At 42.2% G+C, this 20,815-nt stretch overlaps 4 protein-coding genes and 2 non-coding genes across 7 annotated transcripts in view; 4 read left to right on the plus strand and 2 right to left on the minus strand.

The window, feature by feature from the left end:
• Positions 1-7,614, plus strand: part of LOC115194672 (uncharacterized) — a 41,576-nt gene extending 33,962 nt beyond the window's left edge. The window contains exons 12-16 of one of the 2 annotated variants that reach the window (XR_003878440.1): positions 5,245-5,293; positions 6,054-6,112; positions 6,399-6,445; positions 6,821-6,865; positions 7,474-7,614. The gene's annotated coding sequence lies outside the window, so the exon portion shown is untranslated. The remainder of the gene's footprint in view (positions 1-5,244; positions 5,294-6,053; positions 6,113-6,398; positions 6,446-6,820; positions 6,866-7,473) is intronic. The other variant, XR_003878435.1, reaches the window with a different exon arrangement.
• The window catches only part of LOC115194677 (zinc finger protein 37-like), a 1,069,572-nt gene that overhangs the window by 584,344 nt on the left and 464,413 nt on the right, over positions 1-20,815 (minus strand). The gene's annotated exons all lie outside the window — the stretch shown is intronic.
• Positions 1-20,815, plus strand: part of LOC115194676 (gastrula zinc finger protein XlCGF26.1-like) — a 900,659-nt gene that overhangs the window by 476,124 nt on the left and 403,720 nt on the right. The window lies entirely within an intron of this gene.
• LOC115195048 (small nucleolar RNA SNORD22) lies at positions 5,463-5,589 on the plus strand. The gene has a single exon (XR_003878587.1). It is a non-coding gene; the product is annotated as a small nucleolar RNA SNORD22 (small nucleolar RNA).
• On the plus strand, positions 7,332-7,401 carry LOC115195045 (small nucleolar RNA SNORD31). The gene has a single exon (XR_003878584.1). It is a non-coding gene; the product is annotated as a small nucleolar RNA SNORD31 (small nucleolar RNA).
• On the minus strand, positions 12,713-14,943 carry arl2 (ADP-ribosylation factor-like 2). The gene is made up of 5 exons (XM_029754603.1): positions 14,710-14,943; positions 14,185-14,295; positions 13,891-14,053; positions 13,659-13,739; positions 12,713-13,479 (listed from the first exon to the last, which is right to left on the minus strand). The coding sequence occupies exons 1-5, from the start codon at positions 14,772-14,774 to the stop codon at positions 13,345-13,347; spliced, it is 555 nt and encodes a 184-aa protein (XP_029610463.1). The 5' UTR covers positions 14,775-14,943; the 3' UTR covers positions 12,713-13,344.

A 20,815-nucleotide genomic window follows, 5' to 3' on the forward strand; every position in this document is an offset into this window, starting at 1 on the left:
GATTGCCAGATTTAAAAATAACCTTACTGGGAAATCCCACTTTGCAATAATCTGAGCACTGCGCCCAGAAAAATACGCTTTGCGATACAGACTAACCGCCATGTTGGAGAGAGCTAAAATCGAAAATACTATGTAAATAATCCATTACCTTTGATTCTCTTCATCAGATGTCACTTCCAGGAATCCCAGGTCCATAACAAATGTAGTTTTGTTCGAAAAAGCTCATAATTTATGTCCAAAAAGCTCCGTGTTGTTAGCACATGATCTAAGCCCGCCGGACTTCTCTTCATGAAAGAGGGGAGAAAAAATATTTACGTTCGTTCAAACATGTCAAACGTTGTATAGCATAAATCATTAGGGCCTTTTTCAACCAGAACATGAATAATATTCAAGGCGGACGATTGCATTCTCTTTTAAAACGTATTGGAACGAGAGTACCCAACATGAACTCGCGCCGTTCCAAGGCTCTTGTTCGTTCAGTTCTCACAGTAGAAGACTCAACCAACTTTGTAAAGACTGGTGACATCTAGTGGAAGCCATAGGAAGTGCTCAACGATTAATAAGCCCCTGTGTGTTTCAATGACATAGGCTTAAAGGTAATTCAACACATCAGGTATCCACTTCCTGTCAGAATTTGTCTCAGGGTTTTGACTGCCATATGAGTTCTGTTATACTTACAGACACCATTCAAACAGTTTTAGAAAATTCAGTGTTTTCTATCCAAACCTGAACAATAAGCTAGCTTCTGAGTTGGTGTAGGAGGCAGTTAAAAATGGGCACATATTTTTTTCAAAATTCTCAATACTGCCCCCTATCCCCAACAGGTTTAAGAACCTTCTATCTTCTCATAGTAACTAACATTATTTTGTGACTCCTTCTATAGAATACCTGATTCCAGACCACGAGACTGATGCGCTTTGTGAAAATCCAGGTTTCTCAATCATCACACTAATAATGTTTGCCTTATATTCTCCAGGGTTTGAGTGCTGTGGTCAGTGGAATTGCAGCGTGGACTCCAACATACTGGTAAGTTGTGGTTCTGAAACTGTCCCAAATGGCACCCTCTATAGTGCACTACATTTGACCAGAGCTTTAAGGGCCCTAGTAAGAAGTAGTGCACTAGAAAGGGATGTCTTTCCCAGAAGAACAATCGTTCTCTGCAACCACATGATAAAACTTTTTAGAATCTCGTTTGTCTTAATTCCTGTTGATGTTAAATGACCTGACACCCTGCTGAGTAGTCTAGTTAAATGTCCTCTACATTTCTTTTTGTTTTACAGTTGACTGTCCTGAAACAAGATGGCTGTTCTGGGCTGCTTTTAAACCTCTACAGGATCAGTGTCCTGAAATCTGGACAGCTGCTGCTCAATATGTGACTAGAAAGGCATTCTAAACAACAGCCAATTTTCCGGGACATCGACATGTCTTATATCGTCAGAAAGCTTAAATATTTGTTAATCTAACCGCAGTATCTAATTTACAGTAGCTATTCCAGCGGGACAAAATACCATGCTATTGTTTGGGGATAGTGCACAACAACAAAAAGCTTATCAATGCAACTTGTTTGATACATTCACCTCTGACATATTGGCTACACAACACATCAATTAGCCTAATGAAGGTAAGCCGTCGTTAGGCACCAATGAGACCATCGGTGTTCACTTGATTGACAGTCTTGGTTCAAGGACCACCTATCATTTTGAAAACGATCTAGCTAGATAGCCAATGAGCTGGGCTTTCCAGCAGCATGTGAACGCCTTTTGTACTACAAACAACCATCATGCTAGAGCTGTGGGCAACAGTGTTCATTCTCTGGTGAAAGCAAACAGGACTCACGGTAGTTAATGATACGCAGTGGTTCGTTCTCTTCTACAAACTTTTGTCAAAACTAAAAAAAGAAAACATGGCTACTACTAGTGGAAAAGCTACATCCAAGTCCAAGTGTACAAATTTGGATGAGAACATTGCAGAAATGGACTGGGAGAGTGACATAGAACTGATGGATGAGGACTCCATGAGTGAGTACAGTTTTGATTCCAGTGAGGAAGAAATGTTTTTGGAAGGAGAAGATCCACTTTTAGATCAGTAAGTAAAATAGGTTTTTGCGTCTCATGCTAATGCAGTTGTTTAAATGGTTGCATATTCATTTGAGATATTTCTATGTAGACCTGAGGCATATAATGTATTAGCATAGCCTATGTGTGTTTTCTGTTGGCTATGACATGCTGTTGTTTTTGAGTGTCTTAATGCCTGTTGGTCCACATATTTCATTATAGTGATTGTGTTCCCCATACTCTATATAATATAGATGAGTGCTGTGTATTTGATGTATTGATGCAGTGCTCACTCCCTGCTAAAATAAAGGTTAAATAAAATAAGGAATAGGAAACTTGAGTTCTAAACATTTTTTTTTTTTTTTAAATCCTCAATAGATGTAGAGACTCCGATGACCTCTGGGAGCCACCTCCAAAGAAACCACATTCAAGTCCATCCCACACTGATTCAAACATAGGAAGTGGTTCCTCCAGTCTGACCCCTGCTGCTGTCTCTGGCTCCACACCCACCCGTCCATCTAGAGGTGTTATGAGTCCAGACCAGAAGCGGAGGAGGGCCAGTGTACCAGCGGCAACTTCAACCGAGGGAGAGGACCGTTGGCGCACTGTGCTAGAGGATGATGTGGAGCCACTTCCACCAACATTTAGACCTAAAAGGCAGCCAGGACCTCAGCTGGACATGACTGGAAAGTACAGCCCCCTTTATTTTTTCCAGCTGTTTTTCTCCTTGTCAGTTTTTGATTTGCTTGTGTCTAACACCAACAAGTATGGGGCTAAGAAGCAAGCAGGCAAGAAAGAGGCATGGAAGCCCATTTCCGTCCAAGAATTATACTGTTACATCTCACTGGTCATTTATATGGGCGTTGTGAAGTTGAAGACCCTGAAGGACTACTGGAGAAGCTCAAGACTCTACCAACTGCCTTTCCCCACAACTATCATGTCTTGTAAGAGGTTTCTGACTATCTCGCAGGCGCTTCATATCAGTGACCCACAAGCTGACAACAACAATGAGAAGAAGAAGGGAACAGCAAGCTTTGACAGGCTCTGCAAAATCAAACCTCTCTACTCCAGCATTGTTGAGGCCTGCAAGACCCATTTTCAGCCTGCCCAGAACCTGTCCATAGATGAGAGAATGGTAGCCTCAAAGTCCAGAATTGGCATCAAACAATATATGCCTAACAAGCCAACAAGATGGGGTTACAAACTGTTTGTTTTGGCAGATTCTGCGTGTGCCTACACTTGGAATTTCTTTGTTTATGAGGGGAAGTCCATCTCAGCCACCGGTATGGGACTTGGTTATGATTCCGTAATGAAATTATTGGATTTTCCACTGCTGGGGAAGGGCTACAAACTGTTTGTGGATAACTTTTACACAAGCCCTACTCTGTTTACAGACCTGAGGAAGCTGAAGGTATGGTCTTGTGGAACCATTCGTCCCAACGGAGTGGGTTTTCCCAAAACAAAAGTAAACGACATGCCTAAGAGGGCTGAAAGGGGTACCATGCGATGGATTCGTAAAGATGACCTGCTCTTTGTAAAGTGGATGTATGCCAGAGAGGTGGTCATGTGCTCCACTATCCACAAATCGTACAGTGGCGATCACATCGGCAGGCGTGCGAAGGACGCTAATGGGACATGGACCACGAAAGCTGTCGCCATTCCAGCTGCTGTAAAGGATTACAATAAGAGCATGGGAGGTGTGGACCTGTCTGATGCGCTGATAGGCTACTACAATGTTCTCCACAAGACAAAGAAATGGTACAAGACATTGTTCTATCACTTCATCGACATTGCTGTGGTGAATGCATTCATCCTCCAGAAGGAAATGGCTAAGATCTGTGGAAAGACAGCCTTGACACAGCTAGCCTTCAGAGAGCTGCTCATCCAGGAGCTTGCTGACTACAGCACAAAGTCCACTGCAGCACCTTCTGTCCCCTCTACCTCTGTCCCCTCTACTCCTGCCTCCAGTGATGTTCACCTGCCAAAATATATCACTGCAGACCTGAATGTGCCTCGGGGCAAAAAAGCCACAGTAGGGAGGCGTCGTTGTGCTCTGTGCCACAGGAAATGTCCCATCACCTGCACTACTTGTGCTGTTACCCTCTGCTTTACAGCGGAGAGAAACTGCTATGGGCCTTGGCATCAGCAGCTCAATCTGGTGTAGAGGACTGTGGGTGTTCTAAATACTGTAATTGTAAATATGTTTTTTCTCCCTTTGTTTGTGGTGTACACTTCTGACATTAGAGCAGCGTTGGCTGCTAACTTGGCCGTTTATCTTAAATAGTTCACTTCTGTGTTTTGGGAGCCATTGGATCAGCATTCTCGTCGCTTCTCCTGTTAGTAACTTTTATATAGGGATGCTAATGATCCATTCTGTATGACATTCCTGGGAGTGTGTAAACTTAGTTTCATTATTAAAGCATTTTAGTATGTTCTCTATAGGTATGTAATTTTAAATGGACCAGTTTGGCCACTTGGGTATATTTGGGACAACTCGTGAGGGACACCTGGGAAACTTCATACTAAACATTATGTAGCTCTGTCATTCTTGAATGTAACTCTGCACACACATTGTTACCCTGTTGTAGACAAAAAATATAGGAAAGCAATGTTTTTGTTTTGTTTTTTACTATGGTGTTATATTGTCCTGCATTATTCTCATCCCTCCACAAACTTCAAAGTGGTTCCTTTCAAATAGTATCAAGAATCAGCATATCCTTTCTTCAGGCCCTGAGCTACAGGCAAATAGATTTGGGTATGTTATTTTAGGTGGAAATTGAGATGGAGCCTTACCTATGCAGGTATGGATGCATCCAGTCTAAATGGATATTTTAACACCAGTCTTTAATATGTCCTAAAAGTGGTAGTTTAATGTGAAGTAAGATTTCCTTTTAAATATTATTTTTTTGGTATGTACAAAACATTTCTATACAACATTTTTTTACTTGGCAGGTTTAGCTGTTTACAGTTTGTTTGCAGTTTGAGCTATCCCGTCCCCCTGCTGAACATGATGAATATTCTCTTTGGAATCTCGTTCGTCTGAACTCCTGTTGACAAAAGGAATAGCTGACTTCAGCAGAGGGCTACGTAACCCTGTCATAAAGGCTACATATGTTATGTCTAACCCCCTCCTTGTGCCTGCCTGGTGTCTGGTCCCCACCAAGACATTATCTTGAAGCTTTTGTCTTAGGTTTCCTCTGTATGTGGCTGAACAGGGAGCTGTGATGCCAACTAGACTGGTGAGTTTTGGTTAATGAGTACGTTTGGTAATTGTCATGTGAAATGTGTCTAGTCCTTGTATCTTAACCAGAGCCTCTGCCTTAGCCACAAGCTATAACCAGTCTAGTGTTAATACTCACTGCAAACAAGGGTGAACAGTTGCTGTTTGGTAGTCATGGTGACTCTGGCTCCTGGTGATGACACCCGCACGCGTCTTACGCCCTGCTTCGACGACAGAACCTGCAAAGGTGGACCCACTGGCGTTGCCAGGGCAACAAGGGGACAGCTGGTTGGGGTTACCAACTGTCTGATGGGACCAGAGACTCACACAAAATATCATTTGGCTCTGCATTGTTGATCCAAAATGGCTGTTGGCTCTGCATTGTTGATCTAAAATGGCCGCCATTAGATTTAAGATCATTAAGTCGATGCAGAATCATTCATGAAATGCTAGTAGCAGCACAAATCACTGGGGAGGATGGACCACTCAGAATGTAGTCAGTTTATTTACTGTTTCTTGCAGTACCATCAATACAGTTTAAGCAGGATCTAAGTTAGGACTTCCAAATAACTACGTTCTAGTTTTGATGTAGTACAGGGCCCTTGTCAGCACTCCCATATTTAATCTCTCAGTGTGGTAGTGCTGGTCTAGGATCCGTTGTCTTTCAGATAGTTGTGTTACCTCCCCAGCTGATTGGTTACCCCTCTGATCTATCAGCCAATAAAGCAGTCTTTAATGTCCTGCTGTTCAGCATGTTTATTTAGCCTCCTCTCCTTCAGGTCCTGATGGTGGTACCAGACTGGTCACTCGAAGATGCTTGTTACTGAACTACCTCAAGGTGTGTATGATCCACTTAACTTCTGTCCTTTATAATGTAGAAGTGGTGATTTCCTGTTACCTACTAAAGTAGCTTCAATATAAACTTCAGAGAAATAATCTATATGTTATTGGTGAAACCCTGTTTTCCAAACACCCTGGTATACCACCCAAGCGTTTTTCTAGGGGGGAAAACGCTTGTTGACAGTTGGGTCCACAGGATTAGAATCCACTGCTATAGACTGATCTCATGTCTCACTACTAGTTTATACAATGTCACTTCATGCTTTCCTACTTTCTCCCTCTAGGTTTCTGCCCCCTGGTTGAGGTCCTAGTGTCTGCAGTGTTTGGAAAGGTGTGTGACTTTAGACAGCATCTTAACTCTCCTTCCACATGAAGCTTTCTGGAATGTTGTAAATGATGAGGTTCATTCATCCAGTCAGGTGGCAATCCTGTCCTGTGCTCTGGTCTGGATAAAGGTCTGGCCTCCCATCGGTCCTCCTGTGGGTTGGGCAGACACTGACAAGCCTGCTTAGGTGGCAGGGGTAAGGTGGGCTGCCTGCCTGGAGGGAGGGTGTCTGGGTGGGGGCTTGACCCCAGACCCTGGACCACTGGCTGGATGGCTGCAATGACTGAACTAGATTCTCCTGATCTGGTTTCAGAATGCTCTGAATGTAGTCTAGTAATCTAAGATTGGGATTATTTGGTTTTAAAACTGTTGTCTTTTTAGGTCTCGTTGGCTGCTGAAGTGTTGCTGTGCTGGTGGAGTGTGAAGGTGTGTAGTGGGAATGACTTATGGTTCCAGTATTATAATGCACTGAGTATAGAGGACATTAAGAACACATTCCTAATATGAGTTTGCTCTCAGAACAGTAAGCTCCAGTAGCTGGATGTCCTTTGGGTGGTGGACCAGTGTTGATACACATGAGAAACTGGTGCACCTGGCACCTACCTTCCCTCATTCAAAGGAACTTCAATCTTTGTCTTGCCCATTCACCCTCTGAGTGGTACACAATCCATGTCTTGTTTAAAAAAACATTTAACCTGTCTGCATCTACACTGATTTAACAAGTGACGTCAATAAGGGCTGGCTGTCACCTGGTCTGGTTAATGTATTGTCCACTCAGTGTAAATGTGTTGTAATGGAAAAGGGGGGCAGATCAATACTAGGAAGATGTTGTTAATGTCCTGTTGAATGTTCCTCTTGGATCATCACTCTGACCCATGCAGTTTGTTAGACACTGACCTGATGAGTCATCATTACCGCCCCAGTCTGATGTAACGCTGACTGATTGGTTACGCTCTGATCAAGTCTTCTCATACCTTGTGTATTAGTCCCTACAGTATCACCAGGGTTTAATTCTCACACTATTTTCCCTCTAGCTCTCCTGTTGTACACCGGCAAGCCCTCTTGCACTCCTGTTTGGTCAGCAAGGAAGTGGGTCGTCTAGTTGGAACTGGGGAGAACCAGGCCAAGTCAATTCAACCCCATGACTGTTTTGATGTATAAATAAATCTACAAATTAATGCTTGTCCTATTTTTCTTTCTTGGTGGTAGTAAATCAGACTTAGTGAATTTGGCCATTTTGAATGAACCATGTGGTGTTCTGAATTCAATACTGAACAATGTGACATTTCCTGTCATCTCATATCATTATCTAGTTATTCTAGGTGGATGTAAACATGCAGAAGTAACTTTCTACAGCCAGTGAAATGTCACCGTTAACTGACTTCAATTGTTTTAAGCCATTAATTTGTTTCTGAATGGATGTTATTGTGAGCAGCATGTGTAGTCGTGTAGTAGGCTTTAACGACACGATGGGACAGTTTAATAATCTAGGGAATATATCAGTTTACGCTGCTATCAGTACCGCCAAAGATGGTGGATAAATAAAGCGTTCACTCAGGCCCGTTACAATGGGACGAAAAGCCAATTCCGTTATGTAACTGGGTTTATCATGGACATCAATGTGCCACCTTGTAGTCCCGAAAACCCTAAACCTCTGATTCGTTCAACTATTCCTATAGTGGAAAGAATATGGTTCTGGGATCAGTGTGAAAACGAGGGTTAAAGGCGCTGCGTGGTCAACCTGTTTACGTTGGTCGTGAAGCATTTATGGTGATTTGGTCTCTGTCGAAGTCGGACCATTAATAATTTCGCGGAGCTGGTTGACGGTAGGTCCTGTATAAACTAAATCGTATCAATGAAGAGCAATTTGGAGCCCCGAATTGTTACACAATGAGGCGCACATTGATGCGGTATGGATCTCAATTTGGGCTCTGACCACTACAAGGTAATTCCGTGTTTGCTCTTTTGACCCAGATTGATAGTGCAGCAGAACACCACTGGATAGAATACCTGTATGTCTCTAGTGGTGAACTGGGATAGTGCAGCAGAACACCACTGGATAGAATACCTGTATGTCTCTAGTGGTGAACTGGGATAGTGCAGCAGAACACCACTGGATAGAATACCTGTATGTCTCTAGTGGTGAACTGGGATAGTGCAGCAGAACACCACTGGATAGAATACCTGTATGTCTCTAGTGGTGAACTGGGATAGTGCAGCAGAACACCACTGGATAGAATACCTGTATGTCTCTAGTGGTGAACTGGGATAGTGCAGCAGAACACCACTGGATAGAATACCTGTATGTCTCTAGTGGTGAACTGGGATAGTGCAGCAGAACACCACTGGATATAATACCTGTATGTCTCTGGTGGTGAACTGGGATAGTGCAGCAGAACACCACTGGATAGAATACCTGTATGTCTCTAGTGGTGAACTGGGATAGTGCAGCAGAACACCACTGGATAGAATACCTGTATGTCTCTAGTGGTGAACTGGGATAGTGCAGCAGAACACCACTGGATAGAATACCTGTATGTCTCTAGTGGTGAACTGGGATAATGCAGCAGAATGCAACAGTCCTATAATCTTGGCCATAAAGTGTTTCAGCAAAATTTGATCAGGAATTAAGACTATTAGTGTATGCGATAATGTATATAAAAAAATAAGATTATTGGTATAAAGGTCTTTTATCACTCATATGGATGGTATTTTCTGTAAAATTAAAAGGTCTTAGCCTGACATTGGATATGATGCCAAAGGTATTTCTTTGTATTTAACCTTTATTTAACTAGGCAATTCCAGTTAAGAACAAAATCTTATTTACAATGACGGCCTACTTCGGGCCAAACCCAAACCCCGGACGACGCTGGGCAAATTGTGCGCCGGCGTATGGGACTCCTAATCACAGCCGGTTGTGATACAGCCTGGAATCGAACCAGGGTCTGTAGTGACACCTCTATCAATCAAATGTATTTATGAAGCCCTTTTTACATCAGCCGATGTAACAAAGTGCTATGCAGAAACCCAGCCTAAAACCCAAAACAGCAAGCAATGCAGATGTAGAAGCACAGTGGCTAGGAAAAACTCCCTAGAAAGGCAGGAACCTAGGAAGAAACCTAGAAAGGAACCAGGCCTTGAGGGGTGGTCAGTCCTCTTCTGGCTGTGCTGGGATGTTCAAACGTTCATAGATGACCAGCAGCGTAAAATAATAATAATCAAAGTGGTTGTCGAGGGAGCAACAGGTCAGCACCTCAGGAGTAAATGGCAGTTGGCTTTTCATAGCTGAGCATTTAGAGTTAGAGACAGCAGGTGCGGTAGAGAGAGTCGAAAACAGCAGGTCCGGGACAAGGTAGCATGTCCGGGGAACAGGTCAGGGTTCCATAGCCACAGGCAGAACAGTTGAAACTGGAGCAGCAGTATGACAAGGTGGTCGTGTGCTATGACAGCATAAATACTGGAGGCTGAGACAGGACGGCTTGGGAGACACTGTGGCACCGTCCGATGATACTCCCGGACAGGGCCAACCAGGCAGGATATAACCCCACCCACTTTGCCAAAGCACAGCCCCCACAGCACTAGAGGGATATCTTCAACCACCAACTTACCATCCTGAGACAAGGCTGAGTATAGTCCACGAAGATCTCCCCCACGGCACGAATCTGAGGGGGCGCCAACCCAGACAGGAAGATCACGCCAGTGACTCTAGTGACGCACACCTCCTAGGGACGACATGGCTTCCATGTCCTAGTAAACCAGTGACTCAGCCCCTGTAATAGGGTCAGAGGCAGAGAATCCCAGTGGAGAGAGGGGAACCGGCCAGGCAGAGACAGCAATGCCTTTCTGTTCACCTTCACACCCCTGGACCAGACTACACTCAATCATAGGACCTACTGAAGAGATCAGTCTTCAATAAAGACTTAATGGTTGAGACCGAGTCTGTGTCTCTCACATGGGTAGGCAGACCATTCCATAAAAATGGAGCTCTATAGGAGAAAGCCCTGCCTCCAGCTGTTTGCTTAGAAATTCTAGGGACAATTAGGATGCCTGCGTCTTGTGACCGTAGCGTACGTGTAGGTATGTACGGCAGGACCAAACCAGAGAGATGGATAGGAGCAAGTCCAAGCAATGCTTTGTGTAGGTTATCAGTAAAACGTTGAAATCAGACCTAGCCTTAACAGGAAGCCAGTGTATAGAGGCTAGCACTGGAGTAATATGATAAAACATTTTGGGTTTTAGTCACGATTCTAGTAGCTGTGTTTAGCACAAACTGAAATGTATTTAGTGCTTTATCCGGGTAGCCGGAGAGTAGAGCATTGCAGTAGTCTAATCTAAAAGTGATAAAAGCATGATTAGCTTTTCTGCATCATTTTTGGATAAAATCTTTCAGATTTTTGCAAAGTTAACCGATTTTTGTACTCTTTGATGCCTTTGGGTAGTTGGTGGGAGTCTGGAAGGGCATGTAGGAATCTTTGGGTTGTCTGAGAATTTATAGCACAACTTTTGATGATCCTTGTTTGGGGTCTGAGCAGATAATTTTTTTGAGATTGCAAACGTAATAAAATGGTGGTCTGATAGTCCATGATTATGAGGAAAAACATTAAGATCCACAAATATTTAATCCACGGGACAAAACTAGGTCCAGAGTATGACTGTGGAAGTGAGTAGGTCCGGAGACATGTTGGACAAAACCCACTGAGTTGATGATGGCCACGAAAGCCTTTTGGAGTGGGTCTGTGGACTTTTCCATGTGAATATTAAAGTCACCAAAAATGTGAATATTATCTGCCATGACTACAAGGTCCGATAGGAATTCAGGGAACTCAGTGAGAACGCTGTATGGCATATACAGCGTAGGTTGCATAGATTTCATGACAAGAAGCTCAAAAGACAACGCAGTCATAAAAAAAAAGAAGAAATTGCTATCATAAATGTTAGCAACACCTCCACCTTTGCGGGATGCACGGGGCATATGGTCACTAGTGTAACCAGGAGGTGAGGCCTCATTTAACACAGTAAATTCATCAGGCTTAAGCCATGTTTCAGTCAGGCCAATCACATCAACATGATCAGTGATTAGTTCATTGACTATAACTGCCTTTGAAGTGAGGGATCCAACATTAAGTAGCCCTATTTTGAGATGTGAGGTATCACAATCTCTTTCAATAATGACAGGAATGGAGGTCTTTATTCCAGTGAGATTGCTACGGCGAACACCGCCATGTTTAGTTTTGCCCAACCTAGATCGAGGCACAGACACGGTCTCAATGGGGATAGCTGAGCTGACTACACTGACTGTGCTAGTGGCAGACTCCACTAAGCTGGCAGGCTGGCTGGCCTGCACCCTATCTCATTGCGGAGCTAGTGGAGTTGGAGCCCTGTCTATGTTCGTAGATAAGATGAGAGCACCCCTCCAGCTAGGATGGATTCCATCACTCCTCAGCAGGCCAGTCTTGGACAATTATCTATACATGTTATCTTTTGGGATGGGCAGAAAACAGTTTTCAACCAGAGATTGAGACTCTGCTGTAGAGCTCATCACTTCCCCTAACTGAGATGCAGTGCCTTCGACCGCTGCATCACTTTGGTGCCTTTTATTCTATTACAAATAACCTTTCACCTGACTGATACCTGTTTTCCTTAAAGGAAAATTCCACCTAAAAACTATATTTTGGTATTTGCTAAATGCATCATACGGGATACATTTCTGTATTTTGAAAGTTACATATCTCAAAAACTTGATTGCTGACAAGCAAAACATTTTGGGTCTTGTGATGGAAATGTCTTTGTGTGTATGTAATCATATGTTTAGCACAATGCTGCTTTGTAATAACCTGTCTTTAGTTGGGTTCATGCGAGTGACAGATTGACTGCAGAAAGGAGTAAACCAGACTATCACTCATAGGCAATTTGGCAGTACACCCAGAACATTGCTCTGGGAACTAGGAGCCTGGAAGTGGTTTCAATCAGTCACCTACAGGAACCAACCATGCGTATAACTTGTTTGTGTAGCAGTATAAAAGGACTGAAAGGGAACCTCTCGTTGTCTTAAAGATTGCTTAATTTACTTTGAGTCCTTAGTGGTGAATTTCCACGACAACTCCAACAATGGACTAATGAAACTAATACCAAAAATATGTTTTGGATGGAGTTTTCCTTCAACTGGTTTCTAGAACTCCCTGGAAAACTGTATTTAATGGTATTAATCTGTAGTGATGAAATTAAAACCTTTTCAAGACATGAAGTCAAACAGTTACACACCAACACTAACCATGGTGGGGGGAGTGAATTTTAATAACAGATGCATTGAAGTGAGGTACTGGTTGGCAGAAAACCAACAAACCACTGTAAACAGTTATCACTCAGTATGATGGTTCTGTCTAGTAGCATCTGAGAGGTGTACTACAAAGCAGCATCAATGAGCTAGCCAGCTAATTTTCATAAATAGCTGCAAATTAATTGATTTCAGTTCATTCAAAACGCTGACGTGCGTTTTGGTTGTTGAGTCAATTAGACCACGGCCATTTCAAGCTTACCGGTATCTTTCTAAAACTGTTTTCCTGCTTTGTGATGTTATGCCACTCCTTGTTGTTTGACATGACAAGCAGTGCAGTGGCATGATGGTACAAACACACTGGTACCCAGACTGGCCTGCTAGTGTTTCTCAACCTTGTTCTAATCAGGGACAGGAAAGCTATGTTTTGTCCAATTGCACATTTCAGGGAGGTTTCCTGGAAACCAATTAACCCTAGTCCTGGACTGAAAAGCATCTGTGTCCGGGAAACTTCCCCTAAAACTAGCATTATAGAACTGATTAAGTTGTCAGCAAACAACATCTCACAGAGCGGAGGTTGAGAAACACTGAAGCTTCTTCAGATGCGTTTTATTAATGCACACCCAGGATGTTAATCTGCAGTGAAGATGCGTGCAGCGATGTCATCCAGTAGCCAGTCTACTCCGGTCAGTAGGTTCTCTCCTGTCACAGCACTGCAGCCGATGATACACCAGTGGTGGGTCTTAATGTCATCCAGACCCAGGGCCTACACACACACACACACACACACACACACACACACAGTAATAGATGAATACAAGTATTAGACATGAAATCAAAGTTATCAAACAATGTATTTCCAACCCACTGATGATAAAAACACAGAAATTGTGAGGGAGTGTGTGTGTGTTTGTGTGTGTATGGGGGGGGGTACTGTGTTCCCACCTCTCGAATGGTCTCTTTATTCAGGGATCCAGGCAGGTCCTGTTTGTTAGCGAACACCAGGAGAGTAGCTCCTGATAACCTCTAGAGAGAGAAAAAGAGAGGGTAGATAAATGGAGAGAGACATCAACAGTTAGTCATTCATAAATGTTTGTGTGTGGTATGCACTGCTCCATGCGTGTGTGTGAGTTTTTGGTGTTTACTCCTCTGTGTGTGTGTGTGTGTGTGTGTGTACCTCCTCCTGCAGCAGAGAGCTAAGTTCCTGTCTGCAGTCCTCCAGTCTCAGTCTGTCTGCGCTGTCCACCACCCACACCAGCCCATCGGTGCTCTCAAAGTAGTTCCTCCAGTAAGAACGAAGAGATTTCTGACCGCCCACGTCCCAGATGTTTAACTTGAACCTGAGGAGGACGACGACGGGAAGAGAAGAGGATGAAAAGAGAGGAGTTAATGAAAGGGTTGTATTCTCCATCTGCCTAAGAGAAGAGGTGTAAAATGACTCTGCTGATGATGCTGGTGTGTTTTGACTTACCCTTTATGTTCCAAGGTTTTGATATTGAACCCCAGTGTAGGAGAGATGGTACTCACATCCTCGCCATTGAACTTCTTCAGAATAGTGGTCTTACCAGCGTTGTCTAAACCCCTGTAGTACATGGTTAAGGACTGGGAATGGCCAGGGGGGGGACCTCCGTACAGATTAGAGGGTGACACACACACCATTTGCAGCACTTGTTATAAGGCAGTGATAGCCATATAGCTGAGTAATCGTTTTAACCATGTTAGCCAGTGGGTTAACAAACGTAGCTTATAAACATGGCAAGATATGTAGCCTAGCTACGGACGTGACTGGTCGTAGTAGCTAGCTAGGCCTACTTGCTGACAAGCGAAGCTAAATGGCCACTTTAGAAAACACAAATGTATCAGGTCCAAAGGCAGGCGACAAACTAGTCCGATCACATAGGTAGATACGCATATAGTCATGTAGCTATAGATAGGTAAACATCATAGCCAACTAACTCATCACAACTGTTATTTCATTGCAGAAAAAAAAGGATACAACATAAGTAGTCGCATCTCTCGCTCCTTGTGCTTCATTTTCTTCAGTATCGTCAGCAAACCCATCGTGACCAACGTTTGGTAAACTATTTAATATAAAACGGAAGTAACACAAGATAAATAGCGGTATAATGTTTAAACTTTTGGTTATAATATCAACACATACATTGTCTCTCGAGACCGTTGCTATCTAAAACAAACACGCAGCTCCAAGACAAGCAGGAAGTTGATACTAAAGTAGTCCCGCCCGCTCTAATCGTGGATTGGTGAATATTTGGAACAAGCTTCAGATCAAAATATGATTGGTTGACTTCAGCGTCACTCAAAAGGCTTTAGGCTATTTGATTCGTGAAGCGCCACCAAGGCAAAGGTGCGGCTGTGTTAATTCAGAGGGAGAAACAAACGTTTGGAAACTTATATTTTGGTTTCCACTAGTTACCACAGCGAAAAGGTCAAAATTGGTTATATTGTAAAAAAAATTATGAAAACAAAAATGAATGTGCTTTTTGAGTCTTGGTTAGGGTTTGGTATAAGGTTAGCAGAGGAGTTAGGTTTAAATCTCATTTTAAGAAGAGGAATTGTAGAAATAGGCCGGCTATATGAGTTTGTGGCTGTGGTAACGACCTTATATTTTGTGACAAAATAGCGCAACACGCGGTTCATATCAGGGACGACAATGTTAGGAGATATTGCACGCATAAGATTGTTCAAAATGAACAAATCTTACTTCATTAGAGATTATTGGTTAATTCCACACTTTACCTTTTATGGAGACAATAACACCAGGCTGTAGTGTCATCGGGCTTAGATTTGTTTATTCTTCTCTTAATAGACATGTACACTACATGACCAAAATAATGTGGACACCTGCTGTCGAACATCTCATTCCAAAATCATGGGCATTAATATGGAGTTGTGTGGCCTACCACTTTGTTGCTCCTAGATGTTTCCACTTCACAATAACAGCACATACAGTTGACCGGGGAAGAAATTTGATTAACTGACTTGCTGGAAAGGTGGCATCCTATCCAGGCGGAATCAACCTGGGAGTCCCATAGGCCGGCGCACAATTGGTCCAGCGTCGTCCGGGTTTAGACGGTATAGGCCGTTATTGTAAATAAGAATTTGATCTTAACTTTATTTTAATTTTATTTCACCTTTTATTTAAAACCAGGTAGGCTAGTTGAGAACAAGTTCTCATTTGCAACTGCGACCTGGCCAAGATAAAGCGTAGCAAATCGACACATACAACAACACAGAGTTACACATGGAATAAACAAACATACAGTCAATAATACAGTAGACCAAAAGAAAACAAAAAGTATATATACAGTGAGTGCAAATGAGGTAAGATAAGGGAGGTAAGGCAATAAATAGGCCATGGTGGCGAAGTAATTACAATATAGCAAATAAACACTGGAATGGTAGATGTGCAGAAGATGAACTGACTTGCCTAGTTAAATAAAGGTTTATTAATAAATAAATATATATATATATATATATATATTTAAATGATGGTGCCACGTTGAAAGTCACTGAGCTCTTCAGTAAAGCCATTCTACTGCCAATGTTTGTCTATGGAGATTGCATGGCTGTGTGCTCGATTTTATACACCTGTCAGCAAAGGGTGTGGTTGAAATAGCTGAATCCACTAATTTGAAGGGGTGTCCACATACTTTCGTATATCCAGTTATGATCAAATCATTTGGTCAGTTATTTGACGTTTCTTATTCGATTCGTGATTAGACTATGAAGATGATGTTGATCTTTGTAGTAATGTGTAACAACAATCGTATGTAGCAAACAATCTACCTGATTTACTCAAAATATATAGTTGAAGTCAGAAGTTTTCATTCACCTTAGCCAAATACATTTAAACTCAGTTTTCCACAATTCCTGACATTTAATCCTAGTAACAATTCCCTGTCTCAGGTCAGTTAGGATCACCACTTGATTTTAAGAATGTGAAATGTCAGAATAATAGTAGAGAGAATTATTTATTTCAGCTTTTATTTCTTTCATCACATTCCCAGTGGGTCAGAAGTTTACATACACTCAATTAGTATTTGGTAGCATTGCCTTTAAATTGTTTAACTTGGGTGAAACATTTCGGGTAGCCTTCCACAAGCTTCCCACAATAAGTTGGGTGAATTTTGGCCCATTCCTCCTGACAGAGCTGGTGTAACTGAGTCAGGTTTGTAGGCCTCCTTGCTCGCACACGCTTTTTCAGTTCTGCCCACAAATGTTCTATAGGATTGAGGTCTGGGCTTTGTGATGGCCAGTCCAATACCTTGACTTTGTTGTCCTTAAGCCATTTTGCCACAACTTTGGAAGTATGCTTGGGGTCATTGTCCATTTGGAAGACCCATTTGCGACCAAGCTTTAACTTCCTGACTGATGTCTTGAGATGTTGCTTCAATATATCCACATAACTTTATTTCCTCATGATGCCATCTATTTTGTGAAGTGCACCAGTCCCTCCTGCAGCAAAGCACCCCCACAACATGATGCTGCCACCCCTGTGCTTCACGGTTGGGATGGTGTTCTTCGGCTTGCAAGCCTCCCCCTTTTTCCTCCAAACATAACGATGGTCATTATGGCCAAACAGTTTTATTTCTGTTTCATCAGACCAGAGGACATTTCTCCAAAAAGTACTAACTTTGTCCCCATGTGCAGTTGCAAACCATAGTCTGGCTTTTTTATGGCGGTTTTGGAGCAGTGGCTTCTTCCTTGCTGAGCGGCCTTTCAGGTTATGTCGATATAGGACTCGTTTTACTGTGGATATAGATACTTTTGTAGCTGTTTCCTCCAGCATCGTCACAAGGTCCTTTGCTGTTGTTCTGGGAATGATTTGCACTTTTTGCCCCAAAGTACGTTCATCTCTAGGAGACAGAACGCGTCTCCTTCCTGAGCGGTATGACGGCTGTGTGGTCCCATGGTGTTTATACTTGCGTACTATTGTTTGTACAGATGAACGTGGTACCTTCAGGCATTTGGAAATTGCTCCCAAGGATGAACTGTAGACTGTACAGTGTCTGATGGGTTAGAGAGAGATGATAACACCACTACAGTCTGATGGGTTAGAGAGATGATAACACCACTACAGTCTGATGGGTTAGAGAGAGAGATGATAACACCACTACAGTCTGATGGGTTAGAGAGAGAGATGATAACACCACTACAGTCTGATGGGTTAGAGAGATGATAACACCACTACAGTCTGATGGGTTAGAGAGATGATAACACCACTACAGTCTGATGGGTTAGAGAGATGATAACACCACTACAGTCTGATGGGTTAGAGAGAGAGATGATAACACCACTACAGTCTGATGGGTTAGAGAGAGATGATAACACCACTACAGTCTGATGGGTTAGAGAGAGAGATAATAACACCACTACAGTCTGATGGGTTAGAGAGAGAGATGATAACACCACTACAGTCTGATGGGTTAGAGAGATGATAACACCACTACAGTCTGATGGGTTAGAGAGAGAGATGATAACACCACTACAGTCTGATGGGTTAGAGAGAGATGATAACACCACTACAGTCTGATGGGTTAGAGAGAGATGATAACACCACTACAGTCTGATGGGTTAGAGAGAGAGATGATAACACCACTACAGTCTGATGGGTTAGAGAGAGAGATGATAACACCACTACAGTCTGATGGGTTAGAGAGAGATGATAACACCACTACAGTCTGATGGGTTAGAGAGAGATGATAACACCACTACAGTCTGATGGGTTAGAGAGAGAGATGATAACACCACTACAGTCTGATGGGTTAGAGAGAGATGATAACACCACTACAGTCTGATGGGTTAGAGAGAGATGATAACACCACTACAGTCTGTCTGATGTGGAGGTCTACCATTTTTTTTTCTGAGGTCTTGGCTGATTTCTTTTGATTTTCCCATGATGTCAAGCAAGGAGGCACTGAGTTTGAAGGTAAGCCTTGAAATACATCCACAGGTACACCTCCAATTGACTCAAATGATGTCAATTAGCCTATCAGAAGCTTCTAAAGCCATGACATCATTTTCTGGAATTTTCCATGCTGTTTAAAGGCACAGTCAACTTAGTGTATGTAAACTTCTGACCTACTGGAATTGTGATACAGTGAATTATATGTGAAATACTCTGTCTGTAAACAATTGTTGGAAATATTACTTGTGTCATGCACAAAGTAGATGTCCTAACCGACTTGTCAGAACTATAGTTTTTTAACAAGAAATTTCTAGAGTGGTTGAAAAACGAGTTTTAATGACTCCAACCTAAGTGTATGTAAATTTCCGACTTCAACTGTAAGTAAGCCTATGTCTCCAGCCTATCCACGATCCGTGCCAGCGAAATTCCCCGCGTTGATTGAAATTATGTCTGTCTAATCCTACCTCTATATGGTATCATATCCCTAACAGTCTGTTTATTAAACTTGGTGGACTTGAATTTCTAATGAAATGGGATTTTGACCCTCCAAAATTACCTGTTAAATTGTCTAAGTTTCACCAGCAAATTTTATTTATCTGGAAAATTATATTAAAAAATAAATGAATAGGATATCGATTTTTCAAATGCTTTTGGTTTGACAAGGATATTCATTTTGTATGTAATTTGTTAGACAACACTGGGGAGTTTCTGCCGTTTGATGAGTTCATTGGTAAATTTCGGGTTAATATTACTCAGAGAGAATATGAAGGTTTTCAAAGCAATTCCACTTTCTATACTTGGACTTATTATGAACACTTTGTTATATTATGAGATTGTTCCCTCTTTTCCAAGTTTACAAATGAGTGACTTGAAAAACACTTGTTATGTTATGAGATTGTTCCCTCTTTTCCAAGTTTACAAATTAATGACTTGAATCTTTTGGATAAAAAAACATTAAACAATAAGTGGATATGATTGCCAGTTAATGAACGTTCTGCTGCCTGCAACATCCTCCAGCATGACCGGTTTGGCGGTGGGTCAGTCATGGTGTGGGGTGGCATTTCTTTGGGGGGCCGCACAGCCCTCCATGTGCTCGCCAGAGGTAGCCTGACTGCCATTAGGTACCGAGATGAGATCCTCAGACCCCTTGTGAGACCATATGCTGGTGCGGTTGGCCCTGGGTTCCTCCTAATGCAAGACAATGCTAGACCTCATGTGGCTGGAGTGTGTCAGCAGTTCCTGCAAGAGGAAGGCATTGATGCTATGGACTGGCCCGCCCGTTCCCCAGACCTGAATCCAATTGAGCACATCTGGGACATCATGTCTCGCTCCATCCACCAACGCCACGTTGCACCACAGACTGTCCAGGAGTTGGCGGATGCTTTAGTCCAGGTCTGGGAGGAGTTCCCTCAGGAGACCATCCGCCACCTCATCAGGAGCATGCCCAGGCGTTGTAGGGAGGTCATACAGGCACGTGAAGGCCACACACACTACTGAGCCTCATTTTGACTTGTTTTAAGGACATTACATCAAAGTTGGATCAGCCTGTAGTGTGGTTTTCCACTTTAATTTTGAGTGCGACTCCAAATCCAGACCTCCATGGGCTGATAAATTGGATTTCCACTGATTATTTTTGTGTGATTTTGTTGTCAGCACATTCAACTATGTAAAGAAAAAAGTATTTAATAAGATTATTTCTTTCATTCAGATTTAGGATGTGTTGTTTAAGTGTTCCCTTTATTTTTTTGAGCAGTGTATTATATTCATAAATGTACATGGGATGGAAAAATGTCTTATTTTGCAGTTTTTTTTTATTGAACTGTTACAATTTTATAAATCCCTCAAATTTGTGAAACTTAAAAAGTTGGAAAAATTATTAGAAGTCATGTCTCTGAATGTCTGTTAATGTCACATATAAATGATGTTCTGAATTATTATTATTTTTATTATTTATTTATTTTTAAAAAATTGGGGGGTTCAACTAGTGTTCTATTATTATATTTTTTCATTGTATTCACAGGAATGTCCCTGTGTCGATGTGTAATATTGTTATGATTATTGCAAGAAAAAATATATTATAATAATAAAACAAACAAAAAAAGAATAAATAAATCTCTACGTTTCTGCTTCACATTCTCGTACAGCGTCTACACTTCCTACCAAATCACAAAAT

This window comes from Salmo trutta, chromosome 5, assembly GCF_901001165.1.
Source record: "Salmo trutta chromosome 5, fSalTru1.1, whole genome shotgun sequence".
Taxonomy (NCBI): Eukaryota; Metazoa; Chordata; class Actinopteri; order Salmoniformes; family Salmonidae; genus Salmo; species Salmo trutta.